The following is a 25068-nucleotide window of genomic DNA, read 5'->3' as shown; positions in this document are numbered from 1 at the left end:
GTCTGCGATAGGCACCTCAAAATAACATAGAAAGACTTAGCTCCCGAGAGTCCCAAAGGAAAAGATCGGGTTTTTTTCTGGCAGTGGCAGCTCCAGATCTTCACGCACGCTCCAGCTGGCTGGAGCAGACCAAGATGGGATCATCTTCACGTGAGCTCGAAGAGCGCTGAGGAGCTGATGTCTAACCAGGGCTGCCTGGGTGTTGTACTGATTCCCAGTCCGTATCCCAAACAGTTAGCAGTTGCCTCAACAAACTTATAAATGGGTGAGGAAAGTGAGCTCTAGATCCGTGGAAGGACGTAGCTGAGGTCACCCTGACCTCATGCTCTGCCTGCTCGGCCATGCTGCTTCCTCACAGCTGACCAAAACCCTCCTTTGAAACCTTCCTCCCTACCCTGGGAACCAGAAGAGAAAGTCTGAAGGCTCCTCGTTGGGGTTACTGATGCTACCTCCAAGCACGTGCTTGGTTTCTGTGTGCCGGTCCCTCACTGTATCTCCACCGCCGTTGGCGACCAGCTCAAGCACAACTCCTGCAGGCATCAGCACCATCTGCTAATAGAAAAAAAAAAAAAAAAAGGCATTTCCACGTGGTACCTCTGCTGGGAAGCCTAAAACACTGTATAAACAGGAATTAAGCTTGGATCATCCCAGTGTAGTGAGTCATTTTTATTAACCCTGTTTTCAGACTAATACGTTTAGGTTCAGAGATGTCGGGTGACTTCTCCAAACAAAACCATGAGAGGGCAGGGAAGAGGCCCCCGGGGAGATCCTGGTGCTCCCGTCCCTTCTAGAAGGTGCTGCTGCTGCCCCTGCTCCTGCTGGGGTACAATAGCTGTGCTGGTGGTAGCCCAGAGGAGGCGGAGGGGTCATGCCATTCCTTTCCTAGATACCATTGTTGCTAAGTATTTCCCAAGCGCTCTAACCTTTCCAGCTATATTGTGATTCTTTCATTTCTCCTCCTGTCCTTAGTAATTGTTTTTTGCAAGTAGAAATAGCCTGAGGCGGAACTGGAAAGCAAACAGGATCACACTGAATAAATCCATCTTCACAGTTCTTTTTTTGTATACACCTTTATATCAGTTAGGTTCAAAGAAAGTATCTCCTTACTCCGCCTGGACTGTTTAGCATTTTTTATTAACAAAGTCCTCTTTTAGGCTGGAGCCCATTGAGGTTCATTAATCAACAATTGCCACGAAGTGAAAAATTCTTAAACTTCCAAAAATCTTTTTCTTGGAGTGAGTTAATACTAACAATGAAGTTTTCCTTGGCTAACTGTCCCCTGCTTTGATGTGTCTGGGTGAGAAACTAAAAGCCACAAAGGTGTTATAAACTGGGCACCGAGTACAGATTTAGACAGGCTGGTATGTGCTTTTAACCAATAAATATATATAGTAGAGCAAGAACTAGTATTTGTTTTGTGTGAGAGAGAATTTTTGCATTTCAGAGGTTTTCTTATCAGTTTTTCATTAGCTGAACTATGTTTTAATTTTTTTTAAAGAACAGCGAGTTCCTCTCAATGTCCTGAAAATGGCACCGAAACTGGTCACCCAAACCCCATTCCTAGAGTAACATTAGTTTACGTTATTTCTGGCAGGAGCGATAATACAGCCTCTTCTTAATTTTGGGAGCAGGCTGTTATTGAAACATAAGCCTCTGCAGTTTTGAAAGCTTTTGAGTCCCTCTGGAAGCCCTGGCGCGGTGAGCTGTATTGGCAACCTGGAGACGTGACCCTGTTCAAAGGTCCATCCCTGGGGCCAGACCTGGCAGGAGAACGTGCCGCTGCCCTCCAAATGGGTGCGGAGCTGACGCGCAGGGCTTTCTCGCTGTTATTACTTACAGTAGGTCATTTTTTATAAAAACACAGGCAGAGGAAAAGTTTGGGGATTACTTTTGAAAGTGTAAAGTCCCTAAACCTGCTCAAGGTTGCTTCCCCAAATAAAGCCTTGCTCCTGAACCCGGTAAAATAAATAGGAAGGCTCGACTCCCACGGCTTTCTATGGGCCAGTGAATGGGGACGAAGGACCAAATAGCTCCTGAGAGCTTAAGTGCTGTTTCAGGCTGACCAGATCCATGCTCCGAAGGTCAGGAGGAGGCAGAGCATTCCACAAAACCAAGAGTGCAGAAGTACGAGCGCTGCCCCTCCAGTGCCTGCAAACCACAGACTCCAGCAGTCCTCTGCCCTCAAACCGAAGAGAGTGAGAAGTTTTGTACTTCACCGACATGTTCCTCGACTTTGCCTTGACTGCTGGAATTGTTCTGACAGCGTGAAGTTATTGCTTGCGTCACCTTTCCATGGCAATATTGTTATTTTTTAACCTACTATAAAAAGCGAGCAGAAATAAGAGGCACTGCTCTGTCCTGCATAAATGAGAGGTAGTGTTTACCATTGATAATAGTTACCAGGGTGCTTCTTCCTCCAGTGGGTCTGAAGTGGATAAAATCATCTATCTTTGTTTCTGTTTTTGTGTGCGTCTATTTTTGTTGCTTACATTTCAAATTACTGTATTTTTCTAACAGTCAAAGACTGCGTTTTGCACGCATAGCACTTTCTATAAAACCCTTGGAAAAAAAAAAAAAAATTAAAAATTGGCAGTGTCAATTCTCTCTCCAGTGGGGTTGGAAGGATTTGAAAGTCTCAGGAAGGAAAGACCATGCCAGCTTTCTGCATACAAATTCTGAACTAAGTAGTGGTGATCAAATAGCTACATATGCGCGCACACACACACAGAGGGAGTACCAGCGGTCGGAGAAAAGCAAAGCTTATGAACAACAGCTTGTTTCTTATCTCACATCAGCTCGTATTCAGAGTAAATATTTCACTGCAGTAACAGAGGTCGAAAGCTTGTAGGGTTACATGGGTGAGGTCCATACGTTCAGCGTAGGGAGGTGCATAGGGCGCAGCTATGGGACATGGGTTCTCCCTCCAGCTCGGCTGCTTCTTTAGCGCACGGAGACGGGTGAATCTCCATGGGCCTGGTGGTGTCCCCTTGGAGATCCACGGGAATCTGTCGGGGAAACATAAGATGCTTGTTTCTTTTAATGTTGTGTGCTTTGGTAGGGCCAGTTTGGGGAAAAACCGGTAAAAATGAATTGGAGTGCCACCAACATGTCCCGGCACTTGAAAACTTACTGTAGTCGGTTAGTGATTTGTACTGATTTAATAATTTCAATTTAGTAATATTTAAAATAAACCTAATAGAAAATAGATGGGAATTCTTCTGTAGTTGGCAGGGTAGCTCCAGCATTGTCCTTATTTTTATATCATTTTAATGAGGCTGTTTTTCCACCCTGTTTCCACTCTGTGGGTTTGCTTTCCCTGAAGAGAGTAAACAACTCTACACAGGAAGGTGATCCGATTTCCACTGTTAATAATTTGGGGCTTGAATAAGTGAGAAGTGCTGTTTACAAAGAAAAAAAAAATAGATAAATATAAAAATCAGAAGCTCTGTTTGGCTTTGCAAACAAAAGTAGCCCAAAAATAAACAGGCCTACCCAGCAGAAAAGAGACTCTGAGGGGAAGTGGATGCCAACTGAAGAGGCAGATGTAAAGAGCATTTCCTATTTGGTTTAGCAACTGCAGACTTTTGTCTCCAGTCTGCGTGCATTTCCTCCAATGATTCATCATAAATGTGCATTTATAAATAAACTCCACCTTGGCCTGGCACATGGATTGCAGCCTGGTTACTTAGGGGAAAAAAGAAAAAAAGTCAGACTCCCCATTTTTGAATGATACCTGTGTGGCAATATGTTTTTATAGAACTGTTTCCAGGCTGTTTATTTTATTTATGTTGAGGGATTGTGACTCTGAGAGATGGGACCTGTGGTTTTCTCATTTCATCTGAGTAACGATTCATTAAAGAGCTTATTTAAGCCAGCCCCATGTTATGCTGTCCGCGTTGTACACATCCAGGGACTTGGGTTTGGAAGCTGCTCCCCAGCCTTGGGCTGAGATGGCGGGAGGCCGAGAGCGGTGACGCCGGGCGGCTTTGGGGGCTGGAGAAAGGTGTCATTTAGAAGATTGTCTCTTCAGCGGCTTCCCCGGGGACGTGGGGCACGACAGGGGCTGTCAAGCAGGCAGAGCGCGAGAGGCTGAGCAAACCCACAGTGTTTGTCCCTGTGCATTTTTCATGTTCGTTCAAAACAACAGCCCGGGAAGATTCCCATAGCGGTGTCCAAGAGAGACCCCAGCGCAAGGCAGCTTGTAGCGAAGCTAAGTTGCGAGTTATTTCTTCCTCCTTTGAACTCCCGCCTTGAACCTGACCCTGCAGCCTTACCCGCATGGGAAGCTGCCAGGGAAACACTTAGAAAAGTTGTAACAGCCGTGCTGTGCTTCTGTGGTTGCACTCCAGAAAGCCAGCGCAACTGCGCTTGGGCTGTGCTCTTGACGGCTCGGGGCCGGATCCTGCCAACCCAGCCCAGCTACCTACAGCACCGACCCCTCAGACTTGGCTCCTTACCATCTTCTCCCCCTCAGAGCTCTGCACATCTCCTGCCCCCGAGGCCTTTCCCATCTCTGCCGCCTTCCCAGCCCCACACCGTGCTGGGAGCCCACTCACCTTGCCGGCATCAGTCCTGGAGAGCCACCAGCAACCCCATCGTTATCTTTCCCTGCCTTGCTCCTATAGCGCCCATGGTACTCCTATAGCGCCCATGGGACTCCTATAGCGCCCGTGGTACTCCTATAGCGCCCGTCCCATGGGACGAGTTTTGCAGAGTGAGTAGTGGGGAGGTCAATTTGCGCATGTGTAGCTGAAGTTTCTTTGGGGAGAGCAGCAAGGGTCGATGCAGCTGGGAGGAGACCGTTGCAGGAGGCTTGGGCTGAGATAAGGCAATCTTATGGCCAAGTCTTCATATAGACACATACCCTCATGCGGTGTTTTCGTGGGATCGGAGTTAGGGGTAGTTCGTTTCCAAGGAATGTGCCATTCTTTTATGGCAGGTGCTATACCGAATGTTTCTGCATTGAGGTGTATCGTACCGCCAGATGCGTGAGTGGCATTTGGGAAACAAGGACCCCTGAAATACCAGTGTGGGCATCATTCCCACAAAGCTACAGCTTTGCCGCTTTGCTATTTAAATCTCTCTCCGTCAGAATGAAGGTGGAGGAGCAGTTAAATTTAAATGTTTTTTAAGAACAAGAGCGAGTCAATAGTAAACGTTCCTAGCTTTTTTTTTTTTTTCTTACGGGTCTAATCCTGAGTGTGTTCAGAGCACTCCTGAGCCCTCACTGACTCGGAGAGCTGCAGCAAAACCTGCAAACCAAAGGGCTGCTGTCTCTGCCGACGGTGTAAAGGTGCAACGCAGAGAAAACAAAGGCAAGGCAGTCTCAGACTCTGCACAGCACATGATTCTCTAATAAAAAATGTTTGGCCTCTTCTCAGGAATAACATGGCCGTGCTTGCAGCTCCAAAAGAAGCCCTGAATGATATTAATACATTCATTAGAACAAGTTCAAAGAAAATCATGTTAATTAGCTTGCCTGGCTGAAACTGAGGTTCATTAATCTAAAGTAGATTAACCTGATGGTAATGCCATTAAAGCTGGCTGGGATATTAATGAAATATATGCAGTTGCAGAGAGCCCAAATGTCCTCCTGCCAGTCGCGCACTGATAAAACTGCCGGCGCTTTCTGCAGTTCCGGCTGGTTTGAGGAAGACCTGTCCGTTTTACAGCCACCACCCTCGTTCTGTAACTTTTGGGACACGTTAAAAGGGGGAAGAGCATCCCACAGAGAAACTCAGGAAAACAACTCAATTTAGCCTTTTGTGTGAAAAACTTGCTGGAGCAGAGCGTGCACGTGCACGTTGGGAGCAGGTAGGGATTTGCCCGTGCAGGCAGCGTGCAGGCTTTTTATAAGGCAAACTGTGGTGCAGGACTTCGAGAATGTGACCTGCTTTTCAGCTATATTTTGGTGCACAGTATGCAGTAAGCATCTAAAAGCTTCCAGAAACCCAGTGAAGACCCAGAGGGCTTAAAATGGCCTTCTCCTTCTCCCCAGGCTCCAGTATTCTTAATCTCAACTCTTTTTAGTTTTTGACACATCATTAAAGTGACAGTTCAAGAACAGCTCTGAGATCAAAGACCTGCAGAGCTTCTATCATGTTGCAACGCTTTCGGCAACTCTTTCTCCAGGCCTGCTTCTTAACTCCCTCCCTCCAGCCAGGAGGTTGAACGTCTCTTGCTGAAGGCCAGCAGCAGCGGGCAGCGCTGCCGACGTCCCTTCCCTGCCCCTTGGTCTTCTCGGGGCTCTGCCTCTCCGCTGGGTCGCTCCAGGTTTCGCCGGACCAAGGCTCAGCCCAGCCACTCAACACGAGATATTCACTAATTTAGGTGTATGTGCGCTACCGAAACAACTTCAGGTTTGGGCACGGCTCTATACAAATATATACAAATCCAAAATGCAAATAGGGAGGATTTGCAAAATCAGCTCTGATCCGGAGTGCCAAGAGAAGACACGGGATGGCGTATGAGATGGGGGAGTGGGGAGATGGGGGCTCCTCGCCCCACTCTTCCCTTGGTGTGCAGTGCAGCTGCGGGGAGACCTGCTGATCTCCTGGAGAGGCTCCCAGGTTTTGCCACGTGTACCTTCGTGGTGCCTACCAGTTCATGCTGGGATGTGCCCATCGTCCAGCACGAGGTACCACCGCTGCTGGGCGAAGGAAGTCCAGGCATCCCTAATTTTGTTTACATACCCCCCATCTGCCTAAGCGTTGAATAAGCTTTGCGGCTTCATTGATATATATTTGTAGAAAGTTTTGTGATCCAAAAGTGAAAGGAAATATATATGCACACGGTCTCGTTCTTAGGACAAGATCTAAGGACCTTCTTCCCTCTGCAGTGGCGCGGGCGTGAATTTTCAGACGCGGAGGACTGAGCTCTGCTGACCACACTGTATTGCCTCTCCCTAATGCCGAATATTCGGTGACTAAGTGTCTTTCTCTTGTTGCACTGTAAAACGCTGGGTTGGCGCGCAGCTTGTTTACAAGGTAACATGGTGTGATGCATCATAAAGACACTTTTGAAGAATTTCTGTTATTAAAAACTGCCCATGGAAAGAATTAGGTCAGGTGTTTACAAGTCAAAGCTTTGGGGATAATTAGGTGGAAGGCAGCAACTTTAGAAAAGAGAGTTATTTTCCAGCCCTCCGAGAAGCGTGTAGTAGTGCGTATGTTAGCAGCAACCTCTTGTCAGTGAGTTTCCCACCTCCTCACTGCAGGATCTGTTACAGCCGTTGCTTTGGGGATGGGGAAGAAAGCGGGGCTTAGAAAACACTCCAAAAATACAGAACCCCCTGAGCAAACCTGGTGATGTCCAGGCTTTCTATAAACAGCCGTCAAAGTCCTCTTAAGGGGGCTTCTTGTAAATACAAGCTCTAGCTGCTACTGCTGCGCAGCGGGGGTGAATTCTATACTACCTTTGAGGGAAGAATGTTGTTTTCTTTCTTTTTTTTTTTTTTTTTTTAAAAAAAAAAAAAGGCCACTTGTTCCTGGTGGCAGAGCGTGTGTGTGGAGAGGAGGGACGGGACAGGGCGCTGGCTGTTTGTGCACTTCAAGCAGCGCGACCTCCTTGAACCCCACCGCGCACAATGATGCTTTCCATGGAAAGTCTGGCTGTATTACCTTTGGCAAGGGCTGAGGGAATATTTTTGGAAGCTTTAAAATCCTCTGTGGAACATGCTTCATTTTTTGTTCATATACAGTATCTTTATATTAATTCCATTAAAAAAAAAAAAAAAAGGTTTCTGTTTTGCTGCCATGGGCTGCCTGACTCTTCCCCTTCAGCTCTTCTCCAGCGGTGCCCAGGGTGTTGGAAAGGCTGGTCCTTCTGGGACACGGAAAAGATCAGGCCCAAACCATCAGCCCCTGCCATATTGTACTGGTTAAAACTCAAGTTGCCCCCCTCTCCTAAAAGTTTGTTTAAAGTGGTAAGAATATAACCTGTTCAAAGTGAGACCTCCAAGGGCCTGGTTCCCATTTGCATGTAAGCCTTTGTGCGGTGCTGGCGCAGGGTAAAGGGGCCCTCTGTCCTAAATGGGAATCAGACCCCACATCTGTGTTTTTCGAAGTGTCCTTCCTTTCTGCGAGCAAAGCCAGGAAACGTCTCTTGAATGGGACCCGGACAATTAAAAATAAAAAATAAAAAATTTTGCAAAACAAGGTTTGCAGGGCCGGATGGCACGTGCAGCGTTACCTGGTGGTGGACCTCGTCCCAACTGCCTTGCGGAGAGGTTGAGGTGTAAAACACAGGAGGCATTCAACCCAGTTTTAGCTTTGGGGTTGCGTTTGGTAGCTGGAAGGAACAGGGTATGAGCAGGGATGTGGGAAGGTGAATGGATATTAGGGCATCCTAAGGGAGAGGAGTTTTCGGAACTTTTTATTTTACTCGATTTAGGAAATAAATGTGATCTGCCGAGTCTTCCTCCCTTGGGTCAGCTGTGATGGCCAAACCAGAGCGATGCCAGGAGGGGAATGTATCCAGGTGCCACCAGCCTGAGCATCCCGAAGCGGGATGGGGATGGGAACGGGGCAGGACAGGCGGGGAGGCCATATGCCGGCTGCGCTCCCGCCCGGCTCACGCTGCTCTGCACCGGGGACTTTTTTCCATATGTTTTGGTGACAGCAGATGCAGGCAAAGACGGGACTTCTAGCAGCTGCTTTAGAATTAGCTATTCTTTAATGTTTTAAGTGTATTTGGCAGTGCTTTAGGAAGTGAGGGAAGCATTTGTGTCCCCGTGATACAGACAGCAACAGGACGGGACGGCAGAGCTGGCTGAGCCGCCATCGGGGCCAGATGCAGAACCCACTGTTGCTTGTTGCTGGGCCAGCGGGGTGCGTGTACCTGCACCGCTTCCCTTTTCCCAAGGGGTGGGAATTGAGCAAATGGCACTCTATGCGACAGCCACAAACCCTCTGAGCAGAGAGAGGGGGTCAGGGGGATGCTCCTGTGCGCTGAGCCTGCGCCTCGTCTGCTTTCCAGCCACGCTGCTGGCTGAGACGGGCTGGAGCAGGGGCCGCCCGCCTTTCCCCGAGCCGTGGCACGCTTCGTGCCGCTCTGCCTGATTCGTCTAGACTGAGGGAGAATTTGGCCTCATGCAGAGAGTTTACAACCTGGATGATGGGCAAGTCTGGTCTTGACTGTGGCTTGTAAGCCTACAAGTGAAGGAGACTGGATGTCTCTTCTGCAGAGGCCTGTAATCGTCAGCGGGCTGGTAATCACCCTTCGCAGATGATAGCATGAACTGATTTGTGAGGGGTGATCAGCGGCGTGCAGGTGACGTGGCTGCGCTGCTGTCCTCGGGGCAGCATCGCTGGGTATGTGGGCTGAAAGGTGCCTTGGAGAATCCACTCGTCCGTCCCCATCACAGGGCAGAATTGCTGTCTGACAGCTATGGGTCTGATATTTGCTTGCAAACATCCCGCAATGGAAATTCTACCTGACCCTTGTAATCCTTTTTATAATCGTCCAGTATCTATCCTGAATCTTCCTTGCTGTAGCTTTCTTTGTCCTGCCTATCCTGAACATGAAGGACGGAGTACCCAAATATGAAGAGTACAAACACCTACTCTGCCTACGTCAGTTCTGAGTTTGCAGGTTAAAATCCCCAGAGTGATGCCTTCATAAGATACGGTTACAATGGCAGAAGTCTCTTCCTCTTCACCAAGTTTCAGCCCCAAAAGAATGTGTGAGGATGAGTTAAACCCCAGAGAACAGGGATCTCTAGTAAAAACAAACACAAACAGCCTCTTAGCTATTGCAACTCCACTATCAAAACCCCTTTTCAGAAAATGTTTAGTTAAAGATTTAGTTTGGAACAAACATTGTTAAAGCGTGACCATCGGGCTGCTTATTGGAGCCAGATGTTGATTGTAGAGACATTTGGGTCCATTCAGTGATTTTGCATGCCCTGATAGGCTGGGGTGAGCAGAAGGATTTGGAAAGCAGTGACTCAGATCCTCAACTTGCCCAAAAATGCACAACCCCACTGAAAGTGCCTCACCCTGTGCCATTACAGGGAGATATTCCATAATGGCCAGCACCCTTTTTGTCTGTCTTTTTTTTTTTCCAGATTTTTTTTCTTTTTTTTTTAAGGAATGACTGGCCTTTCTTGAGTTGTCCTTTTTGATTTTTCTGTTAATCCTGCATACTTCTTCAACGGTCTTTTAGGAATACTTCTCCCCGAGGGCTGACTTTCTTAACAATTAAAAAATGAGTATCTGTTGACCTAATCCCGCAAGCTGTCTGGGTGTGACCAGCCCACGTTAGCGAGTGGAATGGTGCCCTCAGAAGACGTGCAGAAATCTGACCTGTTTCTAAACCGAAGGCCAGCAGAGCTGAGCGCCCTGCAAGCTGCAAGCAGGTTTGGCCAAATCCACGTGCTGAAAAAAAAAAATAAATCAAAACCAACAAAAGCTTTGCAAGACTGATTTTATTGCTTCTTTTGAGAACCACTCTTTGATTTTTACTGCTTGAATGTTGATTACTGGCTGCTTTGTGGATGGAAAGCTGGACGGAGACACTCAGTGGGAGAAAAACAAATGCGACACTGGGCCAAAAGCGTGCTTCAAATCCTCTGGACCAGGTTTGCCTGTGCTTTTGGGGCCTGATCCTTGATGGAAATGGGGTTTGGAGCAGGTCAGGTCGCTGTGGGCTTGGCTGAGCTGTGGGCTGGGACATAGCCACTAGATGGCCATGTGTCCTGTACAGGGCAGGGATGTCCCAGCCTCCAATTCCATGCAAGGTGAGCTCAAGGGGCTGCAAGCAGGCTGGAGACCCCCCCAGGCGTGTCGGACCTTCCCCAGGAACAGATCTTTGTCAGGGGGGAGTGCTTGTGCGGAAGGGAGCAGCACCCCCAGCAGCTGGGGAGGTGTGTGACACATGGGGGACCCTGGTGCTTTGAAGGCTGAAGGATCTGCATCCCTATGGAGTGGCCTGACCCTGGCAGGGCTGAGCTGTGCTGAGCTCCAGCTGTGCTCTGCAGGGGAGGAGGTAGGCACCTGATGTGCCAAAACCATGTATTTTTTTCTGTCCTGGAATTTGAGAAGGAGAAGGAGAAGGAGAAGGAGAAGGAGAAGGAGAAGGAGAAGGAGAAGGAGAAGGAGAAGGAGAAGGAGAAGGAGAAGGAGAAGGAGAAGGAGAAGGAGAAGGAGAAGGAGAAGGAGAAGGAGAAGGAGAAGGAGAAGGAGAAGGAGAAGGAGAAGGAGGAGAGGGGGTGTGTGTGGAATAGAGAATAGCAGGGCAGATCCTCATAGCTTTTTCTCCTACCCAAGTGATGCAGCATTTGGGACTTGCACCCATTCACACTTAGAGCACATCTTCTGCAGACTGCCCTGAGAGGCAAACCAAGCGTGACAATGGGAAAGAATTAGGTGATTTGCTTCAGAAGTGCACTCTGCAGTAAAACACCATTGCAGGAGATCCCTGGTCACCCTCCTGTCCTGTCTCAGAGGACACGGGATGGATGCTGCTGTGTCCCCAGAGCCCATAGCTGTGTGCTGCAGGTAGCTCTTGGGCTTAGTGTTGCTGAAGGACCCAAAAGCCTTTGCAGAAAACATCATGGAATGACTGAGGTGAAAAATTAAGACTGTGGTGTGAAAAGGGAGTTTACATTGTCAGAAAAACGTGTGTTTCCTTCTAGCAGTGCATCAGCTATTGAAATGTTGCTTTCACTCTTTTACATGTCCTCTTGACCTGTGATCGGGAGGGTTTGAGGGAGGTGCGTAGTTCCAGCTCATCCAGTGGATAGTCACTAGTGTCCACCCAATGATCGAATGACTGATGCTGTTTACTGGAAGCTTTGGATCCTTAGAGCTAAGCTTGACGACACGGCATGCCCAGACAACATGGCAAACTTTGCTCAGTGGGACAATTGTCCAAGGTTCATAAGACTTTCCACTGCCTTGAGATTCTGTGACGTGACTCAGAGTTGTAAACATTGGCACCAGCTGCTCTTCTCACTGAAACCGTAAACCCATTAAGGGAAATTTGTTTTCTAAAAATAATCTGATCAATGAAAGGACTCTCTCAGCGTCCCCAGCCCCTCTTCCCCGCCTCCCTCGTAATGACTGCCTCGTAAATACGTTCAGTTAGAGGAGCGTGATGCCTCTTACCGGTCTCGCCATTGACCCAGCTTCAGTCCTTCAAGTGAAGATATTTAAGGGGTAGTGTAGGGCCTTATTAAAAGATATTTAGCTCTTTGGGGTGTAACAGGGAGAATGGAAAGGAAAGGCATGACTGCAGCACAGTTCTTGGAGGCAAAGGTGAACGTGGTCCTGGTGCATGGGAGATTTTGTACTTTCTGTGTGGTATTTATAACAGCGATGCCTACAGATGGTCAGCACTGTGCAGCTGGTGAAGCCAGGCTGGAGGTTTGGCAGGTGCTTTTAGATGAATCCTGTGGCATTACATGCCCCGGATTAACTCTGCTTTTCTTTTACTCTATCACAAAAGGGAGCCTTAAGTCATCCTTCATGGTTTAAGGGAATCAAAGGATCATGTCCGTATTGTTTCAGATGTGAGAGCAATCTGGATGAAGGCGCGTTGAGCTGGGAGTCAGGCGGCTCTGTTTTCTAATCCAGGCTCTTAACTTTGTACTCTGGTCCTCTGTCTGCTCTCTAGCTGTCAAGTGAGGACTGGGCTAGCGCGAGGCCATCTGGCAGGCAAAGGCGGATTGGTTGGCTAATACTGTGGAATGCCAAATATTACTGTGTGCATGCTAGTAATTTTGGAAAGCCAGCAATAGTCAATCTATAATTTGCTCTTTGCTTAAGTAATACTCCGCTCAATTCATGCAGTGTTGCAGAAAGCTCTGTTCAGATGTTGCCATGATTGGAGTGTGCAAGAATGTACTAGAAACAAATTGATGCTGAATTCTGCACCAAGGTGCACGGCGTGAACAACTGCAGTTGAAGTTGGATGTGATTCTGAATATCCCTCAGCATGGGCGCTGGTCTCAGATGCCTCCACCTTCACAACAGCTGATGGGGAGATGGTCTGGAAGAGGACAGCTTTTCCGATCTAGAAAGGCTGTGACTTTGTATGGTTGGTGTGAGCAGAAGTGGACTAGAGCCCTCAATGTCCATGAAGACTCGTGTACCACCCAGAGCACCCAGCTCCACAGCCCTTCTCAGGCTTGCAGCTGTGCTCTTCCAAAAAACCCTATTACCAGTTCAGCGACTGACCTTACTCCTGGAGTTCAGGATCACAAATCTTATCTCTTACCTTTCAAATGCATTGATATAGTTTCAGAGTAATACATTTATGGTCCGTTCTGCTGTAGATAGAAGGAAAGGGGCGAAGTGCATTTGGCAGCGGTGAGGCTGGTTACCGCAGCGTGTTTTGTGTTCAGTGGGAACCTGTGTAAAGGAGACCTGCACCGCTGACCCAACACCTGCCTCCAGGGGGTAACACCTGGAGATCCCACTGTCCCCTGGGTGTCAGCTGGACGTGGCCATGCTACTTCTTGTGCAGCCCTGATCTGTCTCGACAGCACCTCAGTGGTCTGTCACAGGGACAAGCTAAAGAAAAATATTGAAGACAAGGTGGTATAAGCCATTTTTGTCGTCCTCCTTGCGCCTCCTAATGCCATTTCCTCTCTCTGAATCTGCCCCTAACTTCTGCTGAAGGATCAATACCCTTTTAAATAAGTGGAAAGTGATCACCTTGAGCTAGAACCCATGCCGTCGTCTGTTGCTGGCTGCAACGCAGTGCCATGCCGTTGTCGTTTTCTCCATCATCAAGTACTGTCCCACAAAGGTCACTTGGTGCTCTCATTCAGAAAGTACTGAATTTCGTTAATTTTGCTGCTGACCATGTTATTTGCAAACTGCAAGTGTGAACCTGTCTAATCTGACTATTAAATAGAGATTTTGAAATAACACGGAACAAAACTGCCAGCTGAGGGGAGAGGTGCCAGCAATATATTTGTGACCACAATAGAAAGAAACGTATCACGGGATTAATTCCTGGTGCCATGGGCTGATCTTTTCCTAGGGAAGCTTGCAGGAGGGCTCCGAGACTTCATTTGGTTTGGCACACACGCCTCGTAACTGGACACATCTTCTCACCTTTTATCTGATCACACTGCCCTGTACTTTGCTACCTGAGACACCGGGGGTTTATTATTTTAATAAACCTGCTCGCTTTTGCCTAAGGCTAGCTTTGAAGCGAGCCCTACCCCTGTAATTGGGGTCTGTGGTGGTTTGGGAGTTTTTCGTGCTATGCTGTTGTTCGACGAACGCCTGCAGCTCACTCGCATTATGCTGAAGACCTCAGTTGAACCGAGGAGCAGTTTTGCTCCTCCTGTGCAGGATCAGGTGAGCTTACCTGCAAGGCCAGGAACGTGACCACACCTGGGGTGTCAATGCACGCTCCCGTGGGTCCCATCAGCGACCCACGGATGCCATCTCGAAGCCGAGCGCCCTGGGGCAGACAGGACACTGCCACATGGGTGCTGCCCACTTCAAAGTGTGACTGGGAGAGGTGGGAGATTGGTGGGCAAGTGGGGGAGGCTGTCCGGGATGGGGTGGGATGGGATGGGATGGGATGGGATGGGATGGGGAGGGGAGGGGAGGAAGAAGACAGCATCCGTCATTGCAGCACGAAGGTGCGCTCCCCCCATATCCTACCCCACGGATAAAGGACAGTTACTTTGGGGAAGAGGAACGGTGTCTGCAGTCGAGCAGGAAGGAAGGAAAGAGGGGATGTGGAAAGAATAGGGCAGTTTCCGAGAGAGAGATGGGAAAGGGGAGAGGAGGAGCTGGAAGATGAGTGTTTGGGGCAGGGTGGCCTTAGGGCAGCGGAGATAACCCAGGCTTGGGCATGAAGGGCTGACAGGAGGAGTAGAGGACCCCTGGAGTGGGTGGGTGGGGACCGTGGAGAACCCCAAAGCAGCATCAGTGAGGTGCCCTCAAATCCCTGTTTCTTCCTGGAAGTTTCTACTGAAAGTCCTGGCCAGGTCCCTCTATGCCATCCTTTTGCAGTGGGACAAGCATCGTGTGCGGGTGACCTTTGCCGTCCCCAAATCTGTCTCCTGGGGGAGGCCGGGGGCAGGGTGCAGCCTGAAAGGCAGGCACCCCAGCAGCCAGGAATATGGGGGCAGTCCCGCCACGTGAAGGGATCATTTCCACATGAGTTTTACCACTACTGTGGCACTGTCGCTGTCCTGATCCCAAGTCTCGCCAAAGATAATTAGTTTATTTTTAATGAGTGCCGTGATTCTTGCACAATCAAATCAAAGGGACTTTAGGGTAAAGTAAAAAAGTTACTAAATTAGGAAACTAGGGCTTGTGATCCGTGGAGACCTTTGGAAAGTTGACATAAATGCATGCTGGGGGTTTAAAAACAGAAGAGAAATAAGAAATAACTCCAGTATTTTTATTTTTATTCCGCTGCTGCTGTTAGTAATAGTAGAAATCATAGTACGAGCATTTTAACTCGTGCTTTTTAATGCACGCCATGCTTTGGGAACAGCCTGAAGAGTGATCTTTAAACTCCGGGAGCCGGCAGCGCTGCCCGTGCCAGGACCAGCCTGGCTCCCGGCGAGGCAGCAGGCAGGGTGCAGCTCCCAGACCGTGCCTCTGCCTCCCGTTTGATGCTACTGGGAGATTTCAGCCGTGCTTTGCTGTGCACAGCCGCAGCCCTTTTCTTTTCTAAACACGTGTGCTTTGAAAGGGAAAAGGTTGTTGCCAGCATGTCTGACTCCTTCGTCCTGACAACATCCGACCATCCATGTTATCAAGCCTTACTGGGACCTATCAAGAGACATAGTTAAACAAGCTCATGTTTATCTGAGGGAAGCTGTATTAATTGCGCAGTGGGATAAAGAACTGGCCGGCACCAAGCAAATCTCTCGCTGGCATGGGAAAGGGACAGCAGGCCTCCGCTTAACAATAGGCTGCAGCAAAAGAAAGTCGCTTAGTGCTGTAGGCTTTTTTTCTTTGCAGACTTTAGTATTTTTTTTTTTAACAGCTCTTACTCCAGTGTTTTGTTTGCCCATTTTTAAAATAAGAAAACATTAACGGCTCTGCTGGCTTTCAGCTGAGCGGCTCCCTTAGAAAGCGCCGTTGCAGGAAATGCTGTCGCTGCGGCGCGCGGCTGCGGAGCCGGGCTGGGGCTCAGGTGCTGCGACCCCTCCATCCTCTTCCCCACGCGGGACATCTCCCGTCCGCCACTTCTGCTGCCGTTGGCGGCGGTGGCCACATCTCACCGTAATCCACCCCGGGGTTGCTTTGGGCAGCAAGCTGCCGAGTTTCCAGCCAGGAAAGGCACAGCTCTGCTGGATGAGCCCCTGAGAAGACGTGTTTGGGGCTTGCTCAGTGCTGGGGGCTTGAGGATGATGCTGGGAGTTGGGTTTCCCGCGGGGGAGCAGAACAGGCTGGGGAGCAGTGGTGGCTGCTGGCTGCGGGGAAGGCTCGGTGGTCCGAGGGGACCTTCTCAGCAGGCAGTCCTCAGAGAAGATGCTGGGTTTCTCCAGGGAACAAGACCTGGAAGCACTGTTGTTACCACCATCTTGAAGCATAAGAGGAGGCTTTGCAGCCAAAGCCTACCAAATAATCCAACAGTGAGCAGTGAACAGGAGCACTGCACTCGGTGTGGTTTGTGGGCTCGTGCTGTTCATCAGGTACCTAGAAAACTGAGATGGAAATATTTCCAAATCACCTTATTTCACAGGTTGAAACTTGAAAATTGGTACTCAAAATACGTGATTTGCTGGTTGGGTTTTTTTTTTTTTTTGAAAAGAACAACCAAAGCCTCAGCCAGTTGGAGAAGCGCAGCAGCACTGGGTGAGCTCGGTGGGCAGCACTGCCGCACGTCGGCTGTACCGTGGGCTCGGAGCTATTGATTAATACTCCAAACAAACCTCTTGCAAATGGGCAAGAGGCATGGAAATGACCTGCCATGCAGAGCCAAAGGGAGAATTTCTCCCTGATGGCAGAAACTGGTTCAGTATGGGCATGATTCACTTATCAGATGGAGGGAGTGCATTAGCCTGCAGAGCCCAGCGGGGCTGCCCGGTGCAGAGGGGAGGGAATCCTCGGCCACGCTGTGCCATGGGGACGCACGAGTGACCGACTGCACGGGCACCGGAAAGCAGAACAGCCCTGGATCGTGTCCTCTTGTGAAGAACCAGGCTACCGTCGATTACCAGCTTTTGTCTGACCATGCTTCACTCAAAGCAAGACTTAAGAAAGGGGAAACTACCAAATGAATCACATCCCTTTTCTAATCTTATTTTCTCTTGGGGGTGGATTTGGGCATGCGCCAAAGCCACAGCCTAATTTAAATCAGGAGAAAGGTGGCTGTGAAGAGCGGAGAAGCAAGAAACCTGGGAAAAATGGACAGAAATATTTGTCCTTCCATGAATGAATATCTGTCCTGATGGGAAACGGCCACATCTGGTGATAGAAAACAGAGGTTTCTTCTAGACGCTAATCACTTGCTTTTTATCTGGGATTCACAAGCCATTTTAAATACTGTGTTGTGATGTGACTGGAGGCTTAAGAGGGGGAATGGTTCCTGGCTTCCCCGCGTCTGCTGCCCTTCCTAGGGGATGCTGACAAATGTCTTGGGGAGATAGCGAGCAGCTTGCAGGAAGGAGCCTCTTCAAAGTCTTCTCTCCCTTATCTCCCCGCTGGAGTTGTTTTGACAGCGGCTAGTTAGAGACAGGAGCCCTTGCTGGGATGAAGTCAAGATTGCTAGAAAAAAAACAAACCCAAGAGACTGCATCGGCAGCACACGCTATAACTCTAATTTGGAGTGGGCAGATGGAGACTGTGTGATTGCTGCTAGGCCAGAGAGGCTCAGCCAGTCTAAATATTACCAGAGGTAACGCGAAAGGTCACTCCTGGTGTAGTTCAGCAGTTTTGTGCTGCTAGCACTCAAATTCACATTTCGGCTCTGAATGGACTCCTGGGTTCATGGTGTTTGTTCTTATAGGGACAACAGCAGCTCCCCGCTTTTCCTTGCCTTGCCGGCTTGGTCAGCGGCTCAGGGATCCCATCTGGTTTCCTTGCTCCGTGCCATTTGCAGAGGAGCATTAGCCAGCCCCCACGCACGGCCCTGGCTCTCCTCTCTGCCCCGTTGAGCTCTCTCAGAGGTCTCACACCGCCTTCTTTCCCCACCTCCTCCTCTGCCGAGCGCAGTGTGCCTGACCCTCCGGGCTTGCTGCTGAAATCGCTGATAGTAAGACCCCGCGGCCAGCGGCTGTCTCAGGAGCAGAGGGGGTCTGTGCTTTCCGCAAGCTGCACAGCGCTGCGCCGCAGCCCGCGGCACGGGGGATGCTGGGGCACGTAGCTGCTCCGTCGCCCTTGCAGCCCACGGAGGTACCCCCGAGTTGGCTGAGCAAAAGGCTTGCAGCCATGTAAACGTGCCCCCAAATTCTTACTCTGGCTTTCCAATCAAATTTGCTGACCAAAGCCGTGCTTGCGAGCAAAGCCAATGCGTGCCAGGCCTGAAGAAATCCGGTTTTGATAAATGGTGGCCAAAAGAAGTTTGCTCTGATGGTTCTGCTGCTTCTCCCCCCACCATCTCTGCCAGGTCGTCAACGTGCAGGTAGAAGACACCCTGGCAAAAAGGACCCGTGTCAGGCGGGAATGGAGCTTCATCCAGATTTGCTGTAACCACCCAGGCCGTACCCTGACACCCGTCTGTCCGTCTGTCCAGTCATTTCCATTTATCAGCGCAGTTAAAAAAATAAAACTGGGCCTCTTTTTAAAGCTTTTGGCAATATTTTTAGCCCCTCAAGCTATGTAATCACAGCTCCACGACACAGAGAGATAAGCTGAGTATTTAGGAACACAGGCGGGATCTGGGATGTGGCCCAGCTAGTGCTGTACCCTCTCTCTGCCAGTAGCCAGCAGGAAATGAACCAGAATTTTTTTGCAAAAATGGCTGGAAAGATGATAAAGCGTCTCTCCCCAGATGCCACCTCGTGGACTTCTTTGCCGTGTGGCTCCCACCCTTTGCCTCTGCGTAAGACAGCGGTCCTGGCTCCTGTGGAGCTCTGAACGTATGCAAGAAGTTTTGCCTTTTTATGTTGACTTCTGGAGGCCACCAGTTCATCCACCTCGCCAGATCAGCTGAGCCCAGAGGGCTGGTAGGTGTGCAAGCCCCAGATCTTCATACCTTGGGAGCTACCGCGGCTCTCCCGATGCTACTGCTCATTACGCTCCGTCCTGAAAGGTTTCAAGTCCAAAGCTATCAGTGGAAATAAACCCGTTCTGCAGAGGTGGTTGAAGACACTTTGCGATGGATAAAAATCGCACCATTTCCAAAATCCCTGTGATTTTTCACTTGGTGCCAAAATGTCGGCTGATGGTGCTGAATTTGTTGTTCCTGCTGGCGAATTTCCGATCTATTCATACTTACATGCAAAAAACCCCATCGGATGCAGTTACAGACAGAGCTCTTCCTCACGCGTTCTCTACCTGATCGATTTGGCCAAATAAATTCTCCAAATAATACCATTTCTGTTGTATTATTTGGAGCCCCTGGGTTCAGAGCCCTTGTCACCCACTGCCAGGCGAGCACCTTGCCTGCACTCTCCCCTTTGCCGTGGGGGCAGTGGGGGTGGGCAAAGCTGCTAAGGGCCACGGGGCTTTGATGGTCTGCTGAAAGCCCAGACCTGCGGGTTCAGCGCCTCTGGAGTGACTTTCAGCAATTAGCACGCATCAGAAAACCGAGCGTGCAAACACAAGGTCTGCATTCAAAAAGGAAAAAGCTATTCAATTTTTGGCTGGTTTAAAGTAGCATTGGAGCATCCTTGATGTGCCTATAAATAACGAATTATTATTTAAGGGACCCTTTGCATTAGTGGTTACTATGGCAATGAATCTTTCCGTCTCTGCTGGTGCCAGATTGAACGTTATTGTCTAACATTCATCCAAACAATATTCAGTCATGGTGCAGTTAGTTAAAGACTTAGCAGATGTTCTAAAGTAAATTCTATTCAGCGCTGCGCGCGCTGGCAAAATGCCATTTCCTAATATCTATGCTGAAGATGTAAAGACTACCGAATTTCTCTGTTTAAAAAAAAAAAAAAAAAGAAGTTTGTTAATTGTCTGTACCAAGCCTGTCTAATTAATTGCACATGGATCCACCCTAATGTGCAGGGAGAAATGTAAGCGAATCCATTCTGCCACTATTTCCAAAAGTATAATAAGCGCATGTAAAAGCTGTAATCACTGGCTGTAATGGCTTCCTAGTTGCAGGCTGTTTCGTAGACTATGAAAATATGCTGTGTGGAAATAAACCATTTGTGCATTGGACTGAATTAAAACCAAATGCTTGAACTTCTAATTAAAATTTTTCTTCAAGTCGGGGAAAGGAAAGGCTTAATTACCACCAAAATGCTCTCCTTTTCTTTCTTTCTTCTCTTTTCTTTTCTTTTCTTTTTTTTTTCTTTGGTGTTGTTTTTCATAATTTAGCTGCATCCAACACTTTTTGGTACATCTTGCATTTCTGCCCAAGCAGTCCCTTACAGCCAGGTTAGCTTTCCAGGATACCTGCCCATGTGGTCCTCATTGGCTCTGCTTTCAAAGTTTACTGCAAACACATGGATTGCTGCCTACACATTCCAGATGCTAAGTAAGCTTTAGGAAAATGAAGAAAAAAAAAAAAAAGGAAAAAAAAAAAAAAAAGTGGGAGAAAGAAGGAGAAGTGTGCGTGGGGTGGAGGGGGAATAAACAGAGTTAAAGAGAGATACCGTTCCTGGCAGGGACAAAGATGCTGACTTCCATCTTGCATAAATGGCAGCGCCGGAATCGGTCGGTTTTGTTATTTCTCCCTATCTTGTACGCTGTATAATAGAGGGCTTTTTTTTGAACTTTAACATTTGGACTTCTTAACAGACTGCTCTTTAGTGTGGTTTGGGAAGGACAAAAGAAGACTTTTGTTGATTTGGCATAAATTATACAGTGGGTATTTTTGGCATAAATGTTGGAGTTTGATGCTTTTTGTTGGTTTGGCAAAATATACCTTGAAATCACAAAAATATGCTTCTGATTACAGAATGTATGTTGCAGTGATGTGGGACAGTGAAGTAAGGAACCTTTCAGTATTTATATTAACCAAATCAAAAAATTAACCTCTTCCTGTTGAATGTTTACAGCTGGAACCCAGTCAAAGAATCTGAGGCTGGAGCTAGTAATGCCTAATACGTTTCTGCCTCAACAGCAAAGATAAGTAATTCATTATTCAGACGCTGAGCGTTCGGCAGGCCGGTCCCGGCAATTAGGGTTTAGACTTGCTTGAGAGGAGAACTGGCAGGTACCGTGGGCCCCAAATTGAAGCCGTGTGGGGCTGTTTTATGAAACCCTACATGAATAGACATCTTGCAGGGAAATAAAAGGGCGAAAACGCAATGAAAACGGGTTCTTGTTTAGACTGAAACCTCCTCCCGCCGCGTTTGTCGCTCAAGCATTTCGGCAGCCTGCTCGAGTTTGACAGGCAGACAGCAAAGCTGTTTTCACTGCCCAGGTAGAGCAGAAAGCAAACAAACAGCTTTCACAGTTCAAGCGAAGCCCGCTGTGGTCAAAGATCTTCTCAGTGCCCGCCGTCCTTCAGCAATAAAAAGCAGGAAAAAATGTTTTACGAACTCGAAGGGGACCCGGTTCTCCATCCAGCATCGCCCAGCCCAGCTGGATCGTCCCGCGCTGGTCCTCTCCCGCGCTCCTCGCCTGAGCAGGGTGGCGCAGCGCTGACTCTGCCTCGCTGTCCTCGATAAGCATCGTTCCGCAGAGGAGTCAATGACCCTAATTAACAGCATATGTAATGTTTTGCCTGAAGAGCTTCCTGTGAGTGGCTCTCCCAACATGTCTGTCTTGTTCAGAGATGCTCTTTCTGGAATTACCATTAAATTGCAGTGCTGCGTAATTGCTCCGAACGGTTGTAAATCTCATTTAACCCTTCTCGCCGCGCAGGTTATGGAATGTGAGCGCCGCAGAGCATTTCCAAAGTATTGGATCTGAGTGCGCTCTTTATATAGCAAGAAAGGCTTTTCTGTGGGCTTTTTTTTTTTTTTTTTTTTAACGTGTATATATTTCTCCTGAAGGGCTTTTTATTAAGCCGGGCAAAAAGTACTGAGTAGAAGTGCAAGAACAACTAAGTAATTTAGTGCGCCCTAGACAACTCTGGAGGAGATTGCGAAGGTTTACTTGACAAAACAGGCACCAAACATGGCAACATTTGGGAATGTTACAGAGACTATTATGGTTTCAGGCCCTTCAGACACCAGCGGTAGGAAACTACCTCGCCCTGCAGCGTATGGGCAGCAAAATGCAAAAACAATGAGTGTGAAACCCACTCTGGCTGTATATGTGCGACCTCGACTTCAGCAAATCCTATCAGCTCTCACGTCATAAAATATAGAAAGGAATAAATGCTTTCCCCTTCCCGTTTCTTTAGGAATGGTTATACAATTCCTGTGGTAAAATCTGCTGTTGCTAAGATAATATGATCGTGTTTTGAACGGGGGGGGGGGGGGGGGGAAACAGTCTTTTTATTACTGTATATAATGGCTTTTCCTGTTTCTTGGTCATTATAGTTATTCATTTTCTTTACTTTTTTTCCCACGTTTCTCAGCCCTTCTGAGAGACATCAAGGAAAAACTTAAGTTTTCTAAGGTATTTGATGGCAGTAAGAACAGCAGTCTGGGGAAAATCAGTGGGATGCACGCAGGTAAATTACTGCCACTCTGGAAAATTTGTTCTCTCAGAACACCTCAGAAGTTGGTGGTAGTGGTAGTTTTTCTGTTATTGTTGTCTTTTTCTTAAAAAAAAAAAAAAAAAAAAAGGAGCACCATAAGAAGCTATCATATGTAGGCCAAAAATGCCAGTTTTGCCTGTGATGTTCACTGGTGATGGTTCAGTCAGAGGTTGGGTCCTTCCAGAACCACTGGTTCCCCGTTCTCAGGCAGCTTTTTGTACGATGGTGGGCAGGGGATGGTGTCTCTCCCGGGCTTTCATTCCCTACCTACAATATGGGGAGGGGAATATTTATTCCTAATAATCAACCAGCATCTTTTAAAACTCTCGGTTCATTTTCCCCTTATGGTTCTTCCTGTATATTCTTAATTTTTTCTCAAACGAATATGAGGAACAGCCTTCCAGGGAAGGCAAAATGATGAAATGGGGAACGTGGCTGGCTCTCAGAGGACTGGGGAGCCGAGGTTTCCGAGGAGACCTTAGCTGAGCTGCCATCAGCCAAGCGTTTGCCACATGAAGAATAGGTTGACCACCACTCCCTGTCCTGGTGCACGATGTGGCAGCCTGCTTTGCTGGTGTGGGATCTCTCCGGGCACACGACAGCACCTCTCACGCATGTGTAATGGAGCTCTTGTTTTTTTCCAGCTGCAATTTCAGCCTTTGGCTTCATATAATTGCCATCAGCATGGGCGATTGATGGCAACTCTCTGAGCCCCTTGTACCCGAGAGAGGGACCTCAGCTTTCCACCGATTTCTCCGCTTGGGATGATTTCTCAGGGAGATCTGAAGAGAAAAACGTGATACATTTCCCATTCTTTGAAGAGAGACCTTTAACTTCCGTGGATAAAATAATGTGTAAAACAATGTTTGGGAAAACTTCCAGGGGGCTGGTTTGGGCTTTACAAAGGAACCCTCCGCATTTGAATCCTGATGGGAAGATAAGATAATTCTCCAGCACTGTTTAGTTATCGCATGTGGTATAAACAGCCACCCTCTCTTCATCTCCTGAGAATGCAGTGCTATTTGGGAAATAGTGTTATGAACAATTAGAGTAACTGGAATAAACTCCACATTCCCCAGGAGATCATGTCCTCATCTCTGCTTGATGGCTGTCAGTAGGGCTTGTGGATCTGAAGGCTGCTATTCATATCTCTTCAGGGTGATTTGCTGAGGTCTCTAGATGATTTTAGTCTTTTAAAGTAACCCAAACTTTAATTATATGAGCAGTCATTGCCATTAGATCTTTTCTTGGCTCCTGTCAGCTCCCCAGAAGATCGTGAGTGCCATCGCCGTGCTGTGCTGGGAGAAGAGCTGGGAGGTCTGCTTTGGCGTGCCGGGATAATTCATTGCACACCGGGACGGGGGAGAACGAGCACTTCGCAGGCAGGAAGAGCCGAAGGGATGCCGGACCCCATGCCTGCTGCTCAGTCCACGGCCGCGATATAGCTGTGACAGCCACCTCGGCAGAAGCAGTTTAAGCCTGTGCATGGCTCACCACGTCCAGCGTGAGCTGTCTCAGAAGGAGCCGCCGGTCGGGCAGCATGGCATGGATAACAGGAGGAGCAGGGACACGGCTGTGGCGGTTTCTCCTTCGTGGGATTTGGCTTTTCTGGCCCGTGCGGCAGGATTGGGAGGGGAGGGAGCACTGCTAATCTTCAGAGCTGTGGCATTTTGCTTTCCTGTAGCACCGAGCCCAGGAGGAATCAGTCATCTCATTTGTTTGCATCATTTTTTGGACATGATTTTAAAGGGAAAACCTTGCTCTGTGGAAGCAGCCGCAGTCAGCAGTAACAGTGATATGCCCTACCCCTTATCGAGAACTTTTTACTAATGAGTTTTAAAGTACTTCACAGAGAGGTCAGAGGTATTATCCTCATTTAACGAGAGGGGAACTATTACTCATTTTGCTCTTGACATTTCTCTCTCATTGCTCTTTTGTTACCGAGCCCCTATAACAGCAAAGAGATCCCTTCCACTCAAATTTATCTGCAGGGAAGGATGCTGGAGCGGTGACAAAATGACGGCGTTGGTTGGAGACCTGTGACTGTAGCAGAGCAGTGGTTAAGTCAGCCAGAGGAATGTTTTGCCAGTTTGTCTCTGTTATTTTTTGTTTGTTTGTGTGTTCAGCAGAGCACTCTGTTATCTTCCGCCCGTCCTGACGCCATGCTTTTCCTGTTTAAAATTCCTACTTCTGATTTTCCCTTTGGGTTTTTTTTTTTTTTTTTTTTTTTTTTTCCCCAATTGTTCTAGTTTTATGTTCCCAGCTCCAGTCGCCAAACGATATTTAACGAAAGCATTTGAGGACATAAGCGTTTGGTGCCTCTGCCTCCTTCAAACGTGTATTCCCTGTGCAATTTTTTTTTTTTTT

At 48.2% G+C, this 25068-nt stretch overlaps 1 protein-coding gene across 1 annotated transcript in view; it reads right to left on the bottom strand.

The window, feature by feature from the left end:
- Window positions 1-21725, bottom strand: part of LCTL (lactase-like) — a 169270-nt gene extending 147545 nt beyond the window's left edge. The window contains exon 1 of the mRNA XM_009887325.1: window positions 21594-21725. Coding sequence (XP_009885627.1) covers window positions 21594-21725 — 132 coding nt within the window. The remainder of the gene's footprint in view (window positions 1-21593) is intronic.
- Between the last annotated feature and the right edge of the window lie 3343 nt (window positions 21726-25068).

Source organism: Charadrius vociferus, unplaced genomic scaffold (assembly GCF_000708025.1).
Source record: "Charadrius vociferus isolate BGI_N301 unplaced genomic scaffold, ASM70802v2 scaffold190, whole genome shotgun sequence".
NCBI lineage: Eukaryota > Metazoa > Chordata > Aves > Charadriiformes > Charadriidae > Charadrius > Charadrius vociferus.
Note: the sequence above shows the minus strand (reverse complement) of the source record. Positions and strands in the feature narration are given on the sequence as shown.